The 21,377-nt window shown below is 41.2% G+C and overlaps 1 protein-coding gene across 2 annotated transcripts in view; it reads right to left on the reverse strand.

Moving 5' to 3' along the window:
• Nucleotides 1-21,377, reverse strand: part of CXADR (CXADR cell adhesion molecule) — an 88,971-nt gene that overhangs the window by 51,301 nt on the left and 16,293 nt on the right. For both annotated transcript variants that reach the window (XM_017883731.1, XM_017883730.1), the window contains exon 2: nt 4,518-4,684. In XM_017883731.1, coding sequence (XP_017739220.1) covers nt 4,518-4,684 — 167 coding nt within the window. The remainder of the gene's footprint in view (nt 1-4,517; nt 4,685-21,377) is intronic.

Here is a 21,377-nt window from a genome sequence, read left to right on the forward strand (position 1 = left end):
TTTTTTTTTCTCCTTTTGAGATGGAGTGTGAGTCTGTGGCCCAGGCTGGAGTGCAATGGCGCGATCTCGGCTCCCTCATCTCCTGGGTTCCAGCAATTCTCTCACCTCTGCCTCCCCAGTAGCTGAGACTACAGGCACACGCCACCACAGCCAACTAATCTTTGTATTTTTAGTAGAGATGGGATTTCACCACGTTGGCCAGGCTGGTCAGCCTCAAGTGATCGACACCCCTCGGCTCCCAAAGTGCTATGATTATAGGTGTGAGTCACCGTGCCTGGCCTGCTCATTCTTATATAGTCTATTTTTCAACTGCCTCTGAGGTAGTAGTTTGCCAACCAAGTGTAACAAAATCAAGTACCTACTGCCCCTGCCCCCACAAAAGGATTATCATAATTTGCCTGTGGAATCTAACAAAAAGATAACTTAGTTGGGTCTTCATACTAAGCTGGAGTTACTTGAGGGTTCTAGACTCCAACAGATAAAAATCATAAAATAAACCTCTTAAGATATGTGTACCCAGGTTACCAAGTCCTTTGAATGAATCTTCTGTAACTAAAGCAAAGACCCTTGCCTAATCCACTGAGTTTTCTGAACCACACTTATAGCCTTTGAAGGCAACTACTAAAGGCTGGATGCTTTAGAGGGAAAATAAAATCTGTGTTTGGAATATTTTCTTGGAAGAGAACTGTAGTAGTATTCTCTAACAATCTCTAACATTAATTTAACACATTTTATAAGTTTTCTTTTTTGCCAATGAAATCTCTTCATTCTGGTTATATGAGACCCATGGGCCAAAGAGCAATGATGCCAAAACTCAAATAATAATCAGGAAACACAACTATGACCCATATCCTGCAAATAATCTCTTTTACCTGCGTGCTAATTATAGGCAGTATAATCAGAATAAATGTCATCTAAGAATACTGTTTTCCAGGTTTATTCTGCAGAAACTTCTCGAGTGGAGGAACTTGGGTTCTCTTTTGAATTATTTCCTTCCCAACCACACTGACCCCACCCTAATCCACCAAATATCTTTTTTTTTTTTTTTTTTGAGACAGAGTCTTGCTCTGTCACCCAGGCAGGAGTGCAGTGGCGCGATCTCAGCTCACTGCAACCTCCACCTCCTGAATTAAAGCGATTCTCCTGCCTCAGCCCCCCGAGGAGCTGGGACTACAAGTGCCACCACCACGCCTGCTAATTTTTGTATTTTTAGTAGAGACGAGGTTTCACCACATTGGCCTGGTTGGTCTCAAACTCCTGACATTGTGATACACCTGCCTCGGCCACCCAAAGTGCTGGGACTACAGGCAAGAGCCACCATGCCCGGCTAGATCTTTTATTTATATACAAACTGCCTGCATCTAGGTTGCTCTCAATACCAGTCTGCTAAGTAAATAAAAGAAATAGTTGAAGGGTCCACAGCTGACTTACTATGTAAACACAAGCCATTACTTTATTTGCTCAATCTTCTTGACACACCCACTTGTCAACAACAACACTGACTACTCCACAAATTTGGCTACTCTATCTTCCTTTGATTAATTTCCTTTGATTAAAAGGCTTATCATAATTTGCCTGTGGAATCTAAGTCTAAAGGTCGTAGAGTTCAATCTATTGTACTTCCAGTAGCTCGTTAAGCTCCACACACACCTTAGTAGTCTTTTAAGGGGGTCTTGAGAAATAAGATGCATTCCCACTGTTGGTTATTTTATAAGCTAGCTTAGTGTCTTTCCAGAAAACAATGTTATAAACATTAGTTCAAGAATGAGAAATTTACCATGCAATTTTACATGTCTTCACTGATTCCCCTTCACAACCCTGCAAGGATGATGGCAATGTCCACATCGACATTTGGGCTGAGGAAAGCAGTGGCGCTCACTGATCAGCGTTTGTACAACAAAGATGCAAACCAGATCCATTTAACTTGGTACAGTACATGATTATCATTTCAATATCATTTACAAGCTTACAGAATGCTTGTGCATACAGTATTTTGCTATATTCTTATAACAATCCTGAGATGCTAGGTATATCTGTTCCTACTTTACACATGAGGAAACAGGTTTATGAAACACGGGAGGCAGCACGGGACAGCACAAAGGATAACAGCAACAGAGTAGCTGTGAGAGTCAGAGGGACCTGGGTTCAAATCCCAACTGCATTTGTTGCTAGCTATGTGACTCTGGGCATGAAAATCTCTGGGCCTCTGTTTCCTGCTTGCCATATATATAATAATTCTCACCTTACTATGTTGTTTTAAGGCTTAAATACATACAATTAAAGTATATAAAACACTGCCCAAGCACGCAGTTTACAGTAACCGCTGACTACAGAGATCACACAAGGAATAAGAAGGCAAATTTCTCCAGCTCAGTCCTCCAATTCCCAGTTTTTAACCATTCTGTCTACTAGCTGAAATATATTAAAATAGGGGCTCAGTTAACATATGTAGCTTAAATTCTATGTATGCATCCTCTTCTGCATCCATCTCTTCCTAACCCTTCTACCTTTCTTTTGGTCTGATGTGACTGTGTTTTAGGTTCGAAGCTAGGTTTTTAACCCAGAAATGGTCACTCAGAGTCAAGTCCCAGTTTCACATTTCTCTTACAACTCCTGTAGATGGCAAAGCCGTGCCTCTCAGCATGGAAGACTTGGAGTCTTCTTCCCATTAACAGACACACTAATGGCTCAGGGCACAGCGCTTCTTGGTCTCTACATGCACCTTGTCATAAGCTTCACTCAGCAGAAGCACTGAAGACCCGTGCTCTCCATATGCATCCTAGGCTTCCTCTATCTTAAGCACAGGATCAGAGTCCTGGGCTCTAAAGGGGGACAGGCACTGCACTGTCACAGGAACAGGGAACTGCAGGACCTCAGACGGAGCCTGTACTCTAGGTGCCAGCAACTCCAGAGAGAGAGAAGGGAGAGAACGGGGAGGTAAGAGTGACAGGGAACAGGGTAAGGAGGCTGAGTAGATACAATGAGTCAGGCCGGATTTACTTTGCTCAGGGAAACAGAAAGAAGTTCCTGTAACAGAATCAGGGCAGAGGTTACCTCCTTGGAGGGGGTGGCTCTAGTCACTCACAACTTGGGAAAGTACCTTAATTATTTCCTTAACACAAACATCAAGGGAAAACTGACCGGATTTGCCAAAAATATTAATTACCTAACTGCACTGATTCAGCCATTAAATGGAAGAATGTTACTTGTAACTTTTAAATATCCCCTTCTATTACATCAACAAATGAGCAAAACAAAATTTCTCTTCCAAATATATATATTACTATGTTTACCTAAATATTTGGACTTATTTTCCTCTCCCTGATCTAATATAATTTATTAACTTTTTAAAAAATTAAATGTGTCAAAGCCAATATGCAACATTCTAAATAAAGTATTCTGGAACCATTGAAAAGGCAAAACATAGGCCGGGCGCGGTGGCTCATGCCTGTAATCCCAGCACTTTGGGAGGCCGAGGTGGGCGGATCACGAGGTCAGGAGATCGAGACCATCCTGGCAAACACGGTGAAATCCCGCCTCTACTAAAAATACAAAAAATTAGCCGGGCGTGGTGGCAGGTGCCTGTAGTCCCAGCTACTCGGGAGGCTGAAGCAGGAGAATGGCGTGAACCTGGGGTGGAGCTTGCAGTGAGCTGAGATCGCGCCACTGCACTCCAGCCTGGGAAACAGTGAGACTCCGTCGCAAAAAAAAAAAAAGAGAAAAGGTAAAACATGACATATATTTGGAGATGAGATTATCAGGTAACATGTTCCTCCTCTGTGCTATTTTTGGCTTTCCAAGCTTTCTACATTAGACTCTTATTACTTTGATTAGAAAAAAATACTAAAACATATGTTTTAATATTTTTTTATTTATAGACTAAATATTTTATAGATGGTTTTTTGACTCTGAAGACTTCTTTTTACACAAAGGGGGAAGTTTTAAGGTCAAAAGTAAAGAAAAGTAATTTAAAAGACTTGTTTTTTAAGAAATTCATTGGACAGGATATTTAACTTGAAAAAATAAGGAAAATAGACTGTCACACTATGTAGTTGTTACCCCATAGCTAATACTGCTGACAGAATCCTTGCGTAAAACTTAAGTTTCAATTCCGTCTAACATTTAACAACAAAGCACAGTTATGTGCCATCTCCTAACACGACACACACTCCTGTCTCAACATCACACCTGCTCCATGTAGACCTCTGCTATTTCCTGCCTCAAATCCAGGTTGTCAGAACTTTCAAAAGTTCCTCTTCCCTGAAGAGTCTCTAAGAACTCCAGTGACCTTTTCCTCTTCTGTAACCTTAGGTCACTCATCATCCATTTCCCTCCACTACATATGTGTCCTCAATTTCCACCAGAGCAACTACCTTCCTCACCCAGACCACAAAGCCTGAGAAAGTAGGGGCGTCCTTCCTAGCTCCCTGCAGCCCATCCATGTGACTGGCAAGGTGACGGACAGACAGATAGTCGCACAAACAGCTGCTAAGTGAGCAAGGACATATCAAACTTACCACTTGATCCACCTTCTGATTATCAGCTGGTGATATCAGCCACTCGATGTCCAGCGGTCCCTGGTCTTCGGGACTAAGCGTAAATTTGCATGGCAGATAGGCAGTTTCCCCTTTGGCTTTTTCAATCATCTGTTCAGGAGTAGTGATACTCAAACTTCTAGTGAAACCTTGAGAAAGAAATGTACATGGGACTAAGCATTTGTTATTACACTGACAGACCACACAGTGCCCTGCAGCCATTCAGAAGCAGCACATTGATGCGAGGGATACAGGACGGGGTTTGGGTCCCGAGGAATGGAGTCCAAACTCAGAGACGCCCAGTTTTTAATTTGTGCCTTTGTAAAAGTAGAATGACACAAGTAGTATCATCTTATTTGATACAGTTCCCTTAAAGAACGCTGTGAACTTTCTGACATTATATAAGTTTCTACTGGTAGAGGGCTTTCATATGGAAGCAGATGTTTAAAACTAATTTCTCTAGACTCTCTGAAAGGTGAGTGATACAGTTTGGATTTGTGACCCCGCCCAAATCTCATGTTGAATTGTAATCCCCGATGTTGGAAGAGAGGCCTGGTGGGAGGTGACTGGATCATGGGGACGGAATTCCCCCTTGCTGTTCTGGTGACAGTGAGTTCTCAGGAGACCTGGTGGTTTAAAAGTGTGTAGCACCTCCCCCTTCTCTGCTCTGGCCACGTAAGACATGCCTGCCTCCCCTTCGCCTTCTGCCATGATTGTAAGTTTCCTGAGGCCTCCCCAGCCATGCTTTCTGTACAGCCTGCAGAGCCAATTAAACCTCTTTTCTTTATAAATCGCCCAGTTTTGGGTATTTCTTTACAGCGGTGTGAGAATGGACTAATATGGTCAGTAATGTCATACAAATTCAAGGCTACATTAATTCATGCTCACCACAAACACACTGGGAACTAAGTCACTCTCAGTAGGGTATATGCTAATCAACCATGACACAGTTTCTGCCAAGGCTTCTTTAAATTTTTATTAGATTTCATTCTATAACCTTCTATTGAATGCTTAAAATATTTCTAAGCAATAAGTTTTGATGAGAATAATTCAAAAGAAAGGGAACACTGTCAATTTACATATCTTTTAAAAACCTACAGCCAGGCACGCTGGCTCACACCTGTAATTCCAAAACTTTGGGAGGCCAAGGTAGGTGGATCATCTGAAGTCAGGAGTTCGAGACCAGCCTGACCAACATGTGGGAAACCCCATCTCTACTAAAAATACAAAATTGGCTGGGCATGGTGGCATATGCCTGTAATCCCAACTACTTGGGAGGCTGAGGCAGGAGAACTGCTTGAACCTGGGAGGTGGAGGTTGCAGTGAGCCGAGATCGCGACACTGCATTCTAGCCTGGGCAATAAGAACGAAACTCTGTCTCAAAAAAAAAAATTTACCAAATAGTTGACTCATTATTTATGAGACACTTCTTTCTGTTCATCCCTCTTTATTTCCCTTCTGAAAAGCCAATAATCACATTTATTGACTTTTATAAAAAGACATCTTAAAATTACATAACAATTTCACCAACATGGTGAAACCCCATCTCTACCAAAAATACAAAAATTAGCCTAGCTGGGTGTGGTGGTGTTCACCTGTAATCCCAGCTACGCAGGAGGCTGAGGCAGGAGGATTGCTCGAACTGGGAAGGTGGAGGATGCAGCAAGCCCAGATCATGCCACTGTCCTCCAGCCTGGGTGACAAAGCAAGATTTCGTCTCAAAAAATTAAAAAATTAAATGCAAATTTAGTCTGTAAGTGAACAATCACATAAAACTTTTCTTCCTGTTCACACTCTAAAAGTATGCATAGCACAAGCTTGTCACATCTATGGTTTCCTTGTGATTACCCAACATTTTCTTAAGTATAAATTCAAACATCTAAAGTATGCCTAACCGTAAGTTTCACTACTTTCCACTGAAGAGCAACTATATTTGGACCTATGTCACCTGACTCTGACAACCTTCAGAGCGGGACGATGACCTGGAAGAGGCCCTAAGCACTAAGATACAGTATGGTGCACGGGGCCTGCCTCTCTTTTCCTCTCCCTTTTCCCCTGCTCCCACCAAAAAAAAATTAACACATTAGAGCAAAATTAGGAGTCCCAGTTCTCCACAGTGATTATCTTGTTGTTTTTCAAATAAAGTTTGATAGAACAAACCAAAATGAAGTTATGTTATTAGTCACTGCATGATGCTTTCCATTAGTCCTAAAATAAGACTATCAGTTCTAATAAAATTTTAATAAAGTCAAAGCCAATAGATTGAGAACTAAAGAAAATACTGGTTACATTCAACACCATTTACATTTAGGCACCATTGTAAGCTTTCAATCACATGTAAATACACTCCTGAAATAAATTTAAATTGGGATACAAATTATCTGCACCCGCTCCCTTAAACCTGAGGCCGGCCCAGCTTTGACGAACAGGATGTGCCACGAATGACCTGTGTAGTTCCAAGGTTAGGCCTCAAAAACCCTTGCTGCACCCACTGTGTGAACAAACCACAGAGGGGGCAACGGAGGTGTCTGGCCAACCCTAGAACACTCAGCCCTAGTCCAGACCAGCTCTCTGCAGCCCCACTGTTGAGCCCATAATTTTCCATCTTAGCCTAGTCTAACTAGCAACCCACAGGATCATGAATATATGATTTTTGTTTTAAGGCTCTAGAGTTTGAGTTGTTTTGTTATACAGCAAATATTGATCAGACATCATCCAAACCCACTGATCCAGCCCAGAAGTCCAACTACTCTGGACTCCATTTCATGCCCATGTTTCTATTGAAAATGATATGATTTGGTATTTATGTATATAATCTCAAGTGTTTCTCCTAAATAAATATTTAACCTAAAAACACTCTATTATTTCTAATAAACTCCGTTCCATTCCTATCTCATTCATTAAGGCATTTCTACCTCTCCAACCTACAATTATTTTTCATTCTTTCTCTATGAATGCTGATTGTACTTTACTTTCTACCATCTGTATCACTTACTCAGCACTTAGCATATGTTGCAGTGGAATTTTTTTTTCTCTATAAATTTTACGGTGAAACTGACGTAGGTGGCATCCAGAGTTGTCTCACATCTTCTCTTTCCTATTTTTTTAAGAGATGGAGTCTCACTATGTTACCCAGGCTGGTCTCTAACTCCTGAGGCTCAAGTAATCCTCCTGCCTTGGCCTCCCAAAGTGCTGGGTTACAGGCTTGAGCCACTGTAACTGGCCTGTCACATCTTTCTAGATGTTGAGAAACTTATCTTCTTCCCATACTACCTTATATTTTTATAACCTTTTAAGATGCATGCCCTGATTTACTATTAAATTATTAGCTCTATTAGGGCTGAAAGAAATTGCAGCTACCTCTATCTCGTGCTGTAGTTCTTTGCACATAGTAGAAAAGAATTAGGCCGGATGCAGTGGCTCACGCCTGTAATCTCAGCCCTTTGGGAGGCCAAGGCGGGCGGATCACGAGGTCAGGAGATCGAGACCATCCTGGCGAACACGGTGAAACTCGGTCTCTACTAAAAATACAAAAAAATTAGCCGGGCATGGTGGCGCCTGTAGTCCCAGCTACTCGGGAGGCTGAGGCAGGAGAATGGCGTGAACCCAGGAGGTGGAGCTTGCAGTGAGCCAAGATCGCGCCACTGCACTCCAGCCTGGGCAACAGAGCGAGACTCCGTCTCAAAAAAAAAGAATTAATGAGTGAATTATAAATTTGATCAATTTTGGAAATTTAGTTTGGTTACTAACAGTTCATGCATCAAACAATATAAGAGAAATCTAAGTACAATTAAAAATAAAAACGTCATTCCAAAATGAATCAAGAAATAGTTCAAATACGGAGCTAAGAATATATAAGTGAGAATGAAAATTCCTATCAATAACAATAAAACTTCCTGGTTATTGTGTTTTAGAGTTTTCATTTTGTAGAAATCAAATAAAAACGTTAAATAACTTCAATTAGACACCTAAATTTGTAAAAGTTGAAATCCCCCAAATTCATGCTCTCAGTATTTACACTACACAAAGTGATCAAAATAAGACACAACTTCGTTTTCATATTATCTTTGTTTCTTGTGTGCTACATAAAAATTAATTTTTAAAAATGCTGGCTGGGCGCAGTGGCTCAGGCCTATAATCCCAACACTTTGGGAGGCCAAGGCGGGTGGATCACGAGGTCAGGAGACCAAGATCATCCTGGCTAACATGGTGAAACGCACCCCATCTCTACTAAAAATACAAAAAAATTAGCCAGGCGTGGTGGTGGGCGGCTGTACTCCCAGCTACTCGGGAGGCTGAGGCAGGAGAGTGGTGTGAACCCGGGAGGTGGAGCTGGCAGCGAGCTGAGATCGCGCCACTGCACTCCAGCCTGGGCCACAGAGCGAGACTCTGTCTCAAAAAAAAAAAAAAAAACAAACAAACAAAACTGCCTTAAAATAGTCATATATGTGTAACAAAATAGTCTGAAAAGATATATGTCAAATTGTTAACGGCAATTACTTTTGAGAATTCAGATTTTAAGGAAGACGATTGTCCGTTTCTGCTTTATTCTGAGATTTTTAAAAATGCGTATGCTGTTCACGATATTTTTAAATGATTTTTTAATGACTTTTGTTTTCTAAAAAATGGTTAAAGCCTTCAATTCCTGTTCATTGTGTTGCACGAGAAATGAATTAAAATCTTCAGATCATATAAAACAGTTCCTGGGTCTCCTAGCAACACTGAAGGGCCTCTTTTCACAGAGGCATAGTTTTTCAAGTGCTGAAGTATGCAACAGACACAAATTATAGAAGATAAAAGACAGACACTTGGTCTCACACAGCGGGCCTGGGCATCTTTCCTAGTACTGCCCAATTTTATTTATGCAGCAAGTAGATTAATAATTTAACTTGCAAACTACATGCAGGTTCAAACACAGTTTAAAAGGTAAATCAAATATCAAATCTTCTTACAATTTTATTCAAATTTATAATCAGGATGTGATAAAATATGGAGCACATTATTCAGCTGCTAAGTATTTGCAGTCTAGTTAATAAGTGCACAGCACTAGATCATATTACATAAATAAACAGACTGAACCACATCCCACATTGGCAGTGACTGAAATAACATTTCCCAGTTTTCTGCTTGCTTTTCTTATCTCCAGTTTCTAAATCACTCGGATCTTTAGAGCTTCTCTTCTGCACAATCTGACTTATATCTGAGCATCAAAGTGACATGAGTTTATCAAAGAGTATTTTTTTAGCCCTTGATGTCACCTCCTACTAAGGCCTTAGAAGATCTGTTTCCACCATAAGATTGGAAGCAAACTGGAGATAATGTATGAAGCTATTCTTCTAGAAGGGAGGTAATGTTATGAACTGATAACATGCGTTGGTTTTTTTCATTTGCTTTTTCAAATTTAAGCTGTTTGTTAACCTACATGGTCTTCAGTGATCTTTTCCTTCTGGCAATCTTAAAATAATAAACATTAGAAAATGCTCCTGAAATGTTATCATTTGTTTTTTAAAAGAGAAGTAAACATGAGAATTTTTAATAATGTTTTGAGTGAGGAAAGCCTTAGAGAAAAGGATAAGAGAAAACACAACAGCTATGGAACAAGACAAAATTTAACTATACTAAAATCTTGTTAGAAAATCACCATTTGGGAAAACAGAGTCTTAATTGTTTCAGGCAAAATACTGAAAATTGGTACTGAAACGTATGATGAGAAACAGCATTTGTTACATAATGTCAAAGTATCTTCCCACAAAACACTTTAATTGCAGAGGAAAAAGTAGTAACTTTACAGTGAAGAAATCTGGTAGACATCACCTTAATCAAATGATCAAAGTTACCTTCACAAGAACAAATGGACACTATGTACCTCCTGATTAGAAAAGAACATAGTATTACTTCTGTAGTATTGCATACCAAGTCAAAAATGCATACTCTAGCCATGAAAAGACATAGAGTAGACTTAAACACAAATACATATTACTAAGTGAAAAAAGCCACTCTCAAAAGGCTACACACTGTATGATCACAACTATATGATATTCTGGAAAAGGCAAAACTACAGAGACAGTAAAAAAAAAAAAAAAAAAAAAAATTAACAGATGCAGGGGAAAGAGGGAAGAGGAGAATAAGTGGAACACAGGACTTTTAGGGCAGGGAAATGCTTCTGCGTAATACTGTAATGGGGGCTACATGTCATACATTTGTCCAAAACCATGGAATGTACAGAACCAAGAGTGAACCCTGATGTAAACTATGGACTCTAGGTGATAATGTTATGTCAATACAGTTCATCAGTTCTAACAAAGGTCCACTCCGGTGGGGGATGTGTTGACAAGCGAGGGAGACTGTGGTATGTGGGGGAAGGGAGTATAAGGGAACTCTGTACTTTCTGCACGATTTTGCTATAAATCTAAAACTGCTGTACAAAATAAAGTCTATTTTTAAAAAAGACTAATAGAGCACACAACCATAATTACAATTAGATAAATATAAATTAGAATAATGTAACATTTCAAATATAAAATCGATGGTGATCAAAAAAAAAAAATCAATAAAGCCAATGTTGGCAGAAGTGTTGGAAACTGTGGCAACCCGGAAAGTAAATCAGTACAACCTACTGTCAACACAGAAGACGTGTGAAATGTCAGTGTGCTAACCCACTTTTAGGAACTGTAGCTGAACTCTCATAACTGAACAGCTCATATGTACAAGGATATTATTCACTGATGCACTCTGAAACAGAAAAACATCTGAAAACAACCTAAATGGCCAACAGGCAGGAAAATCAGAGTAAGAGATTCAAGCTCATCTACCTCAGACAAAGAGCCAGGACAAGTAGATCAGGTAGAACCAGTCCCCTCCAGCAAAAAGATGCTACTAAAATTTGGCTTCTAGGGAGTAACGCTGACTTCCACTCGTATAAATAGAAGTATGACTAAATATTGTCACCTTCAGGTTTGGTTCCATTCACCCAACAGCAAATACAATCATCGAATCAAAATTAGGTCTTTCAAAAGGAACATAACATTAAACATATAATAATGTATACTAATAAATATATTAATAGAATAAAAATAGTTTTGGGGGACAGTGGTAGAGTAAATCATGTCCCCCCCAAAATTCATATGTTGATTCCCTAACCTCCTATGTGACTGTATTAGAGGTAGGGCTTTTAAGGAAGTGATTAAGATTAAATGAGGCCACAGCGTGGAGCCCAGAACAGATGGAATTGACACCGTGTAAGAGAAGGAAACACCAGAGCACTCTCTCTGGCACGTGAGGACAGAGGGAGAGGGCAGCTGTCTACCATCCAGGAAGAGGGCTCTCACCAGAAACCAAACTTGCTGGCACCTTAATCTTGGACTGTCCAGACTCCAGAACTGTGAGAAACCAAGTTTCTATTGTTTAAGGCATCTATGGTATTTTGTATTGGTATTTTGTTATAGCAGCCTGAGCAGACTAATACAGACTGCATACAGAACAGTGAAGTTTCTCCTCATGGATAGGGTATACTGTTCAACCAAACATGAAGTTAATGAATTCAGCAGAAATTCTCAAGAAGATTTAAACATATCGGGAATTCACAAAATGATGGAAAAATGTACTTTTCAATCCATAGCCAACAAAGACACGAGGGCTTGGATGGTCCTTCTCAGGAGGAAAAAAAAATTATGTACATTAATATTTAGAAGTGCACAGGAATTTAAATTTATTGCTTATCTGTAAGTCAAGCATTATGCAAAGGGCTTTAATTATTTCATTTGATCCTTACAAAACCTGTGGAACAGGCATTACAGACAATGACATCAAAGAACCAAAGAACCAACATTTACTTGCAAAATCCAAGGAAATGTTGAAGAACACCAGTTACTTAATCCAGACTAATGTGGAAGGAGAAGAGGGAAGTGAAAGATCATAAAGGCACTGAAATAAGAAAAATGAGGATATGAGACAAGAAAATTCAAAAGCAGCAAGAAGTCTGTTTAGGTAATAGGGATATCCTTGTAGATCCCCTGAGAACCTAAAATACGGAAAGCACAAACCAGTGACAGTTTTAAAGCTGGACTGGAAGACTTCTTAAAACACAAGAAAATAGGGGGGTAATTTTATAATTCAACCCACATACTTGATTTGGGGGCAGGGGGACCAGTGATAGCCAGCTGAGATGATGTTTGATCAAACTGTTTCCCCAGCACAACGCTAAATTTCTCCTTTGAATTCCTTATCTCAGTGGCGAGACCGACCACCATCCCTTCTGTCAATCAATCCCTGCATAAGATCACAGATGCACGAAACAGCTGCATCACCAATCATTTGCACAAACCTGGAGATAAAACGAAAGGCAGCAGGGTATCAACGTTCACTCATTCAAAGCATACTATGTCCTGTTAATTCTGCCTCTTTGATACATTCCAAATCCAACCATTTTTACCTATATCCAGGCCACTATTATCTTTCATGTGGCCTGGATGTAGCCTGCTAACTGGCTTCCCTGCATCCACACTTTCTCAATCTAACTCATTCTCCATACTTCACCCAGAATGTTCTCTATATAATTGCTTTTATTTATCTATTTTTTTGAAACAGGGTCTCACTCTGTTGCCCAGGCTGAAGTGCTCTGGCACAATCAAGGCTCACTGTGGCCTCAAACTCCTGGGCTCAAGGGATCCTCCCCTGCCTCAGCCTCCCAAGGAGCTGGGACTACAGGTGTGTGCCACCAAGCCCACTAATTTTATTTTTATTTTCCCAGTGGAGATGCAGTCTCGTTATGTTGCCCAAGTTGGTCTTGAACTCCAGGGCTCAAGCAAGCCTCCAACTTCAGCCTCCCAAAATGCTGGAATTACAGGCATGAGTCACTGCATCCAGCCTATAATTCCTTTTGCAAAAAAGACGTCACTGACATGTCTGACAGTCTCTGGTTGCTGCTCATTGATTCAGACACCTTAATTCTCCCTTAAAGGCCCTTTATGACTAGAGGCCCTCTAGCTTCTTACCACTTCCCACTCCCTCAGTATAATACAGCCATCATCATCTCCATCATCATCTTGCCTCACTCAGCAAGAGTACAGTGTAAGATACCTCCTCTTGCCGGACGCGGTAGCTCACACCTGTAATCCCAGCACTGTGGGAGGCCGAGGCAGGCACATCACAAGGTCAGGAGATCAAGACCATCCTGGCTAACACGATGAAATCCCATCTCTACTAAAATACAAAAATTAGCCAGGCGCGGTGGCGGCGCCTGTAGTCCCAGCTACTCAGGAGACTGAGGCAGGAGAATCGCTTGAACCCGGGAGGCAGAGGTTGCAGAGAGCCGAGATCACGCCACTGCACTCCAGCCTGGGCGACAGAGTGAGACTCCCTCTTAAAAAAAAAAGATACCTCCCTCTTCTGCTCCATCCTACCTTTTAGGTTTACTATGGTCTCAGTTGGTCCCCTTCATCCAGAAAGTATGTCCTCCAATTACTCCTTGGCCTAGCACTAACAGTGATTTCATCACAGGCACTTCTCCCACTTTACTGAAATTGCGCTTTACTATGTGTACTTCTCTCACCCTCTGCCTCCAGGGACTATGTCACATTTGACTTTGGTGGCAAAGCTCATACTGTTCTTGATCATCACTGGTTTTCTTTAGCAGAGCAAAATTTCAGGTACTTGGCATTCAGCAAACATGTGTTGAATGAAGGTTTTTTTTTTTTTCTATCACTGAGGAAACAAAAGGAACACTTTGAAACATATTTTCTGTGTTTTTAACCTATCCCAGAAAGAGACTAGATGTAAAGCCTGATCAGTGATGGCATATGCACAGGGATTTTAAAGATCATGACTCACCGTAGAATTCAAGCAGTGACAGAGAGGAGCTATGCATTTTGAGTTAGGCAACTGCATAACTGCATAATCTGTCTTGACACCTAAGCAGTCAACAAAGCACTTTGTTGCAACAATAAAACACCAATCAGGCAGGTCTGGATGCCTGTAGGTAAGCAGGTGACAATTTTGGGATCTCTGAGGGAAGTGGCAGGCAAAACAATGTTCACAGGCACAAGAACCTTTATATAGGAGAAGGAAAATTACACTAAGAATGAATGAGGGTACACTTCAAAATAGTGAAAAAAACTGACAACAAAATTAACCACAACAGTGAAATTGTTTTGGTCTGGGACCAATAATAAAACCAACAAATCAGAGGAGGCACTAAGGGGAAAAAGACAGATCAGTCCACATGTGTGGGACACTGTCGGTGTATGCTTCTTCCTTCTATGTGTAAAAGTCCCTTTTCTCTCTTGCTCCACCTTCTCCCCAGAGAGCACCTCTACCCATTTATCAAAATACATTTTAGGCTGGGCGCGGTGGCTCACGCCTGTAATCCCAACACTTTCAGAGGCTGAGACAGAAGGATCATTTGAGGTCAAGAGTTTGAGACCAGCCTGGCTAACATGGTGAAACCCCGTCTCTACTAAAATACAAAATTAGCTGGGCGTGGTGGTGGGCGCCTGTAGTCCCAGCTACTTGGGAGGCTGAGGCAGGAGAATTGCTTGAACCAGGGAGGAAGAGGTTGCAGTGAGCTGAGATGACACCATTGCACTTCGGCCTAGGAGACACAGCGAGACTCTGTCTCAAAAAGAAAAAAAATAATAATACATTTTACTTGTCAGCTAATCTCGGAAGTTCCCCTGATCCCCAAAGGCAGTGTTAATTGCTTCCTCCCCTGTTTTATACATTTCCTCTAGGTATCTACATGTCCCTATTCTGAAGCACATACTAACTTAACCAAGTGTCAGTGCTTCCTCTCTGGAGGGTGTGTCCCAAGACTCATTCGGTCAGCCTTCTCCCATCCAGCCTTGGACAAGTAGAAGGAGGGAGCTCAGAGTAGATGGAAAGTGAAATGAAGCAGCTATCTGAAAGCAGAACAGCGATGGGAGAGAGGGCCATAAGGCATGAGAAGGGAGCCCTGGGGTGACTGTGCATCCAGGGAAGCAAAGAAACTGAACAATGAAGCCTAGATGGGAGAAACAGCTCAGAGGGAACTGAGCAAGCCTGGTCACAAACTGATGGAAGAAAAGACAGGATACTTATTTTTTAACGAGAAATGTTAGCAAATCTGATAAGAAACTACCATTGACGCTACTTTATATATAGTTGTTAACATAAAAGAAGTATGTTAAGAAAAACTTTTATTGTGGATATGCTAAAATCACTACTACAGATTCTTCATTCTACAGATGAAAGAGTTGTGTTATCTTTCAGCTCTCTCTAGGACAAAATAAAGGGGAAAAAATTACACACTGATTGATACATGATTCTTCTCAAAACATCTATCACCATTCCAAAGAAATTAACCAAAAAATGAATTTTTACAAACAAAAATAGGAGAATTTTTTTGTTGTCGTTGTTTGGAGACAGAGTCTGGCTCTGTCGCCCAGGCTGGAGTGCAGTGGCACAATCTTGGCTCACTGCAGCCTCCACCTCCTGGGCTCAAGCCATCCTCCCACCTTAGCCTCTCGAGTAGCTGGGACTACAGGTGCATGCCACCATGCCCCACTACTTTTTGTATTTTCTTGTAGACATGGGGTCTCACTGTGTTATTCAAGCTGGTCTTGAACTCCCAAGCTCAGGCAATCCACCCGCCTGGGGCTATCAAAGTGCTGGGATTACAGGTGTAAGCCAACGTGCCCAGACAGTAAGAAGAATTTAAATTTATATTCCAAAGTCTTACATGTTTGTCTGGTTGATCGGAAAGGGGATATGACCTTAATACCCAATGCTATGCAGAATTTTTTAATATTGAGCTTTGTGAAAAATGTCAAAGCATGTCATAAGGGTTACTATTTTAAAGAGAGAACACATTCTGAATGTGAATGCTGAATTCGAATCATGGAAATTAGAAGACTTACTATAAAAACGCAATAATATGGCTCACCTCTGTAACAATCCCAGCACTTTGGGAGGCACTGAGGAGGAAAGATCACTTGAGTCCAGGAGTTCAAGAACAACCTGGGCAACATAGTGAGTATATCTACAAAAAATAAAACAATTAGCCAGGCGTGGTAGATCTAAGCAGGGCAGATCACAGTGAGAGCTCATATTTACAAAAGATCAAAACATTAGCCAGGGGTGGTAGTGCATGCCTGTGGTCCCAGCTACTAGGAAGGCTGAATAGGAGGCTCACTTGAGCCCGGGAAGCTGAGGCTGCAATGAGCCATGACTGCGCCTCTACACTCCAGCCTGGGCGACTGAGCAAGACACTGTCTCAAAACACACATTCAATAATAGTCAAAAAATGATTCACTACAGCAACTTTAAGAAATAAGTTAGAGGCCAGGCGCGGTGGCTCACGCCTATAATCCCAGCACTTGGGGAGGCCAAGGCAGGCAGATCACCTGAAATCAGGAGTTCCAGACAAGCCTGGCCAGTATGGTGAAATCCCGTCTCTACTAAAAATACAAAAATTAGCCGGGTGTGGTGGCATGTGCCTATAATCCCAGCTACCCAGGAGGCTGAGGCAGGAGAATCGCTAGAACCTGGGAGGCAGGGGCTGCAGTGAGTCGAGATCTCACCACTGCACTCCAGCCTAAAGAAAGAGCAAGAGTCCTTCCCAAAGAAAGAAAGAAGGAAGTTAGACAAATCAGGAACTAGTATGTTAAAAGATTTATAAATAGATTTAGAGGTTCAAGAAAATGAAAAAAAAGATTGATAAAGACAAGTATAATTTTGCGCATTTGATTACAGATACTATAGATGTCTGAGTTAGCAAGTCACTGAGATACTCTAAACTCTATACGAAAAGGTGACTACCATGCTATTTGCACCATTTCCTTTTCCTCTCCGCCAGAGCCTAATTCCAACCTGTGCCTTTCTTCTTCCCAGGAAGTTGCTTTGAGATTAGCAACATTTGAAAGTCATCTAAATAGTGAGTGTCCCAGTTTCTAGAAGGCAAAAACACTTTAAATATGTTAACACTAATTAACTCTACCAACTTTAAATATTGCCCAGGCTGGGTGCGGTGGCTCACACCTGTAATCCCAGCACTTTGGGAGGCCGAGGTGGGCGGATCACGAGGTCAGGACATTGAGACCAGCCTGGCCAACATGGCGAAACCCCGTCTCTACTAAAAATACAAAAACTAGCTGGGTGTGGTGGCGGGCGCCTATAGTTCCAGGTACTCGGGAGGCAGAGGCAGGAGAATCGCTTGAAACCGGGAGGCAGAGGTTGCAGTGAGCCGAGATCGCACCACTGCACTCCAACCTGGGCGATGGAGCGGGGGATGGAGCGAGACTCCATCTCAAAAAATAAAAATAAAAAATAAATTAAAAAAATAAAAAAATATATATATAGCTGAGAAAGAGAAGAAAATACAGAGAGGTAGAAATTATGCTCTTCACTAAGAGTTTTAGTTCTTTAATTACCATGAGTGTTACTCAGTATAGACTGTCAATATGTACTCAGAGCTAAGGAAGTTAAAACTTACAGCAAGATAAATAAATAACAATGAGAAATGGCATAAGTATACACACTTGCTTTTCTTTGTACTTTTCAAATATCAATTTCCAGCTCCCTATCCCCAGTGAGAAATCAAAAGCAGGCCCCCAGGAAATAAACTGGAATAGAAATGAGGAAACCATCACCTTAACAATAAATACCAACTAAAAACAGTGACTGAGGACTTACTATAGACCAAGCACTTTTCAAAATGTCCTACACATATTAACTCTTTCCATTCTCATAACAACTCCACGAGAAAGGTACTAATATTATCCATCTGTGTTTTGCAATGAAGAAACAAACACATTGAGACACATCTAAGCTACTGAAGGAGCAAGATTCAAATCTCGGCTGATCGATTCTGGAGCCACACTCACTCTGTATGTATACATAGTCAATCCACGAACATCATACAACAGTAATAAAGATTTCATTTCTGAAGTCACTATAAAATACAGTGGGTACATTATTAGAAATCCTAATCCAATCACCACGGTAGAGAAATGTTTGGAATTTATACTCTTCTTCTACGCTACATTTCTAGTAGTATTTTAGGCAGCACATGGTTCAGGAGTTTGGGTGAAACTTTTTCTTTTCTGGGAAAACAAATAAATGTCAGACTAGGTTACTTGACTGTTGTCAAATTTATTACACAAAAAAGCTCTGTATCATTTTGGACAAGTTGCTTCCCTAGGGCTCAAATGTAAATTAAGGGTGTTGAACTAAATTATCTATTTCAGACCTAACTATGTTCTAATTCTAGCCGATCCATCAATCAACCAACAAGCAGCCTTCCCTGACAATCATTTCTTCCTCTCCCCTGTATCCACATCTCAAAGGTATTAGCAGGAGCTGAGTCCAGCTCCCAACAAATGCAGACATTTCTTCAACAGTAGGAGTTCTAAAGTTAAATCTGCATTCACATTCAAATTTATCTGACTAAATGCTTGGCCTCAGGCAATTTCTAGCCTCTCCATGACTAGATGTGTTCCTCTCTAAAATGAAGATTAATAACAATAACAATGCCCACTTCATTGGAGAAATTACATCAAATAACACATGTAAACCTCTTAGAACAGCGGCAGCACATCCTGGTGTTCACTCTTAAATAAATATAGTAGCTAGTAGGCAATTCACTGTCATCTGATAAGTCTGCTACTTCACTATGATACACAACCGTATGTCTTGTCATCTTTTATTTTTAACACTTATCAGTGCCTTCCACTAGGAAGAACTCACAATTTGTAATGTAAAAACAATGACACTGAAATGTATCCACTAGATTTGGCAATTGGAACATCATCGGTGAGCTAAGCCAAATCAGATTTAGTGAAGGTTTTGGGGAACTGCAACAGGATATTATCTGACCACAGTGCTTGAGAGATGTGAGCAAAGACAGAAATAACTACTAGTTTGAGAAATTTGTTCTCGACGAGGGGAGAAAGTAGACAGTATATGATATGTGGTCAAGGAAAGGTTCTTTTTGAAATGAGAAATATGGAGTATATTTATTAGTCAAAAGGAAAAAGCAAATACAATGGGAGACATTAACAATCTTACAGCAAAACACTAGAGACTGAAAGATCAAGCCCTCAGAAAAGAATGAGACCTAGAAAACTGGGGATAAGGACTTGTTTGCCACACCTGTAATCCCAACACTTTGGGAGGTTGAGGTGGGAAGACTGCTTAGGCCCAGGAGTTTGAGACCAACCTGGGCAACATAGGAAGGCACCATCTCTACAAAAAAAAAAAAGGCCGGGCGCGGTGGCTCAAGCCTGTAATCCCAGCACTTTGGGAGGCCGAGGCGGGCGGATCACGAGGTCAGGAGATCGAGACCATCCTGGCTAACATGGTGAAACCCCGTCTCTATTAAAAAATACAAAAAACTAGCCGGGCGAGGTGGCGGGCGCCTGTAAGTCCCAGCTACTCGGGAGGCTGAGGCAGGAGAATGGCGTAAACCCGAGAGGCGGAGTTTGCAGTGAGCTGAGATCTGGCCACTGCACTCCAGCCTGGGTGACAGAGCGAGACTCCTTCTCAAAAAAAAAAAAAAAAGAAAGAAATTTAATTAGTTGCACACGGTGGTGCATGCCTGTAGTCCCAGCTACTACGGAGGCTGAGGTGGGAGCCTGGGAGGTCGAGGCTGCAGTGAGTTGTGACTGCATCACTGTACTCCAGCTTGGGGACAGAGAAAGACCCTATCCCCCACCACCACCAAAAAATATATATATATTTATTTATTTTTCAGGAATAAGACACCTTTTATTAGACCTTAAGCACTGCAGCTCAAAACTGTATCTCAACACTTTGGGAGACAAGGAGGAAGCATCACTTGCTCGACCAGCCTGGACAACACGGTGAGACCCTACCTCTAAAAAACCAAAAAGAGATTAGAGGAAAGATGTAAGCATTGGCACACTTATCGTTAAGTTTATAAATCAGAGTACAAGAAATTGCAAGAATTTGTACCTGACAGCCTCTATGACAAAGGGGGACTACAACACTAACTTAGAACAAGAGGCTGAAAATTTCGTAGGTAGAGAATTTTAGAGACTGGTCTAAGTCTGAGACATCTGTGAAGAGGAATGGGGAAACAAATCAAAGTCAATAGAGCAGCATAAAAAGTCTGACATGAGTTGAGAGTTGATAAAGCTGAGCAAAGATATACTGGGATTTGTCATATAATTTTCTCTAGTTTTACATATATTTGAAAATTTCCATCATAACAAGAATAAGAAAAGAAAATCACAATGAGATGGCACTAACACATCCACCAGAATAGTCAAAATGAAAGAAGGCCATGATGAGGATGTAGAGCAACTGGAACTTTCTTAACTTTCTTTTTTTCTTTTCTTTTCTTTTTTTTTTCTTTTTTTTTTTTTTTTTTTTTTTTTTTTTTTTTTTTGAGACGGAGTCTCACTCTGTCGTCCAGGCTGGAGTGTAATGGCCCAATCTCAGCTCACTGCAACCTCCGCCTCCCTGGTTCAAGTGATTCTCCCTGCCTCAGCCTCCTGGGTAGCTGGGATTACAGGCGCCTGCCACCACAACCGACCAATCTTTGTATTTTTAGTAGAGATGGGGTTTCGGCACCCTGGCAAGGCTGGTCTTCAACTCCTGACCTCGGGTGATCCACCCGCCTCGACCTCCCAAAGTGCTGGGATTACAGGCATGAGCCCACCACGCCTGACCGCAACTGGAACTTTCATACTCTTTGATCAAAGTGTCAACTGGTACAATTAGCTTTGGAAAACTGACTGGCAGTATCAATCAAAGCGAAACTTATGTATAACCTACAGGACTCAGAAATTTCACTGATAGGTAGAAATCTATGTGCACATGCATGAAAACACATGTAGGATGTCACAG

The sequence above is a fragment of the Rhinopithecus bieti genome, unplaced genomic scaffold (assembly GCF_001698545.2).
Source record: "Rhinopithecus bieti isolate Rb0 unplaced genomic scaffold, ASM169854v2 scaffold_12689, whole genome shotgun sequence".
Lineage (NCBI taxonomy): Eukaryota > Metazoa > Chordata > Mammalia > Primates > Cercopithecidae > Rhinopithecus > Rhinopithecus bieti.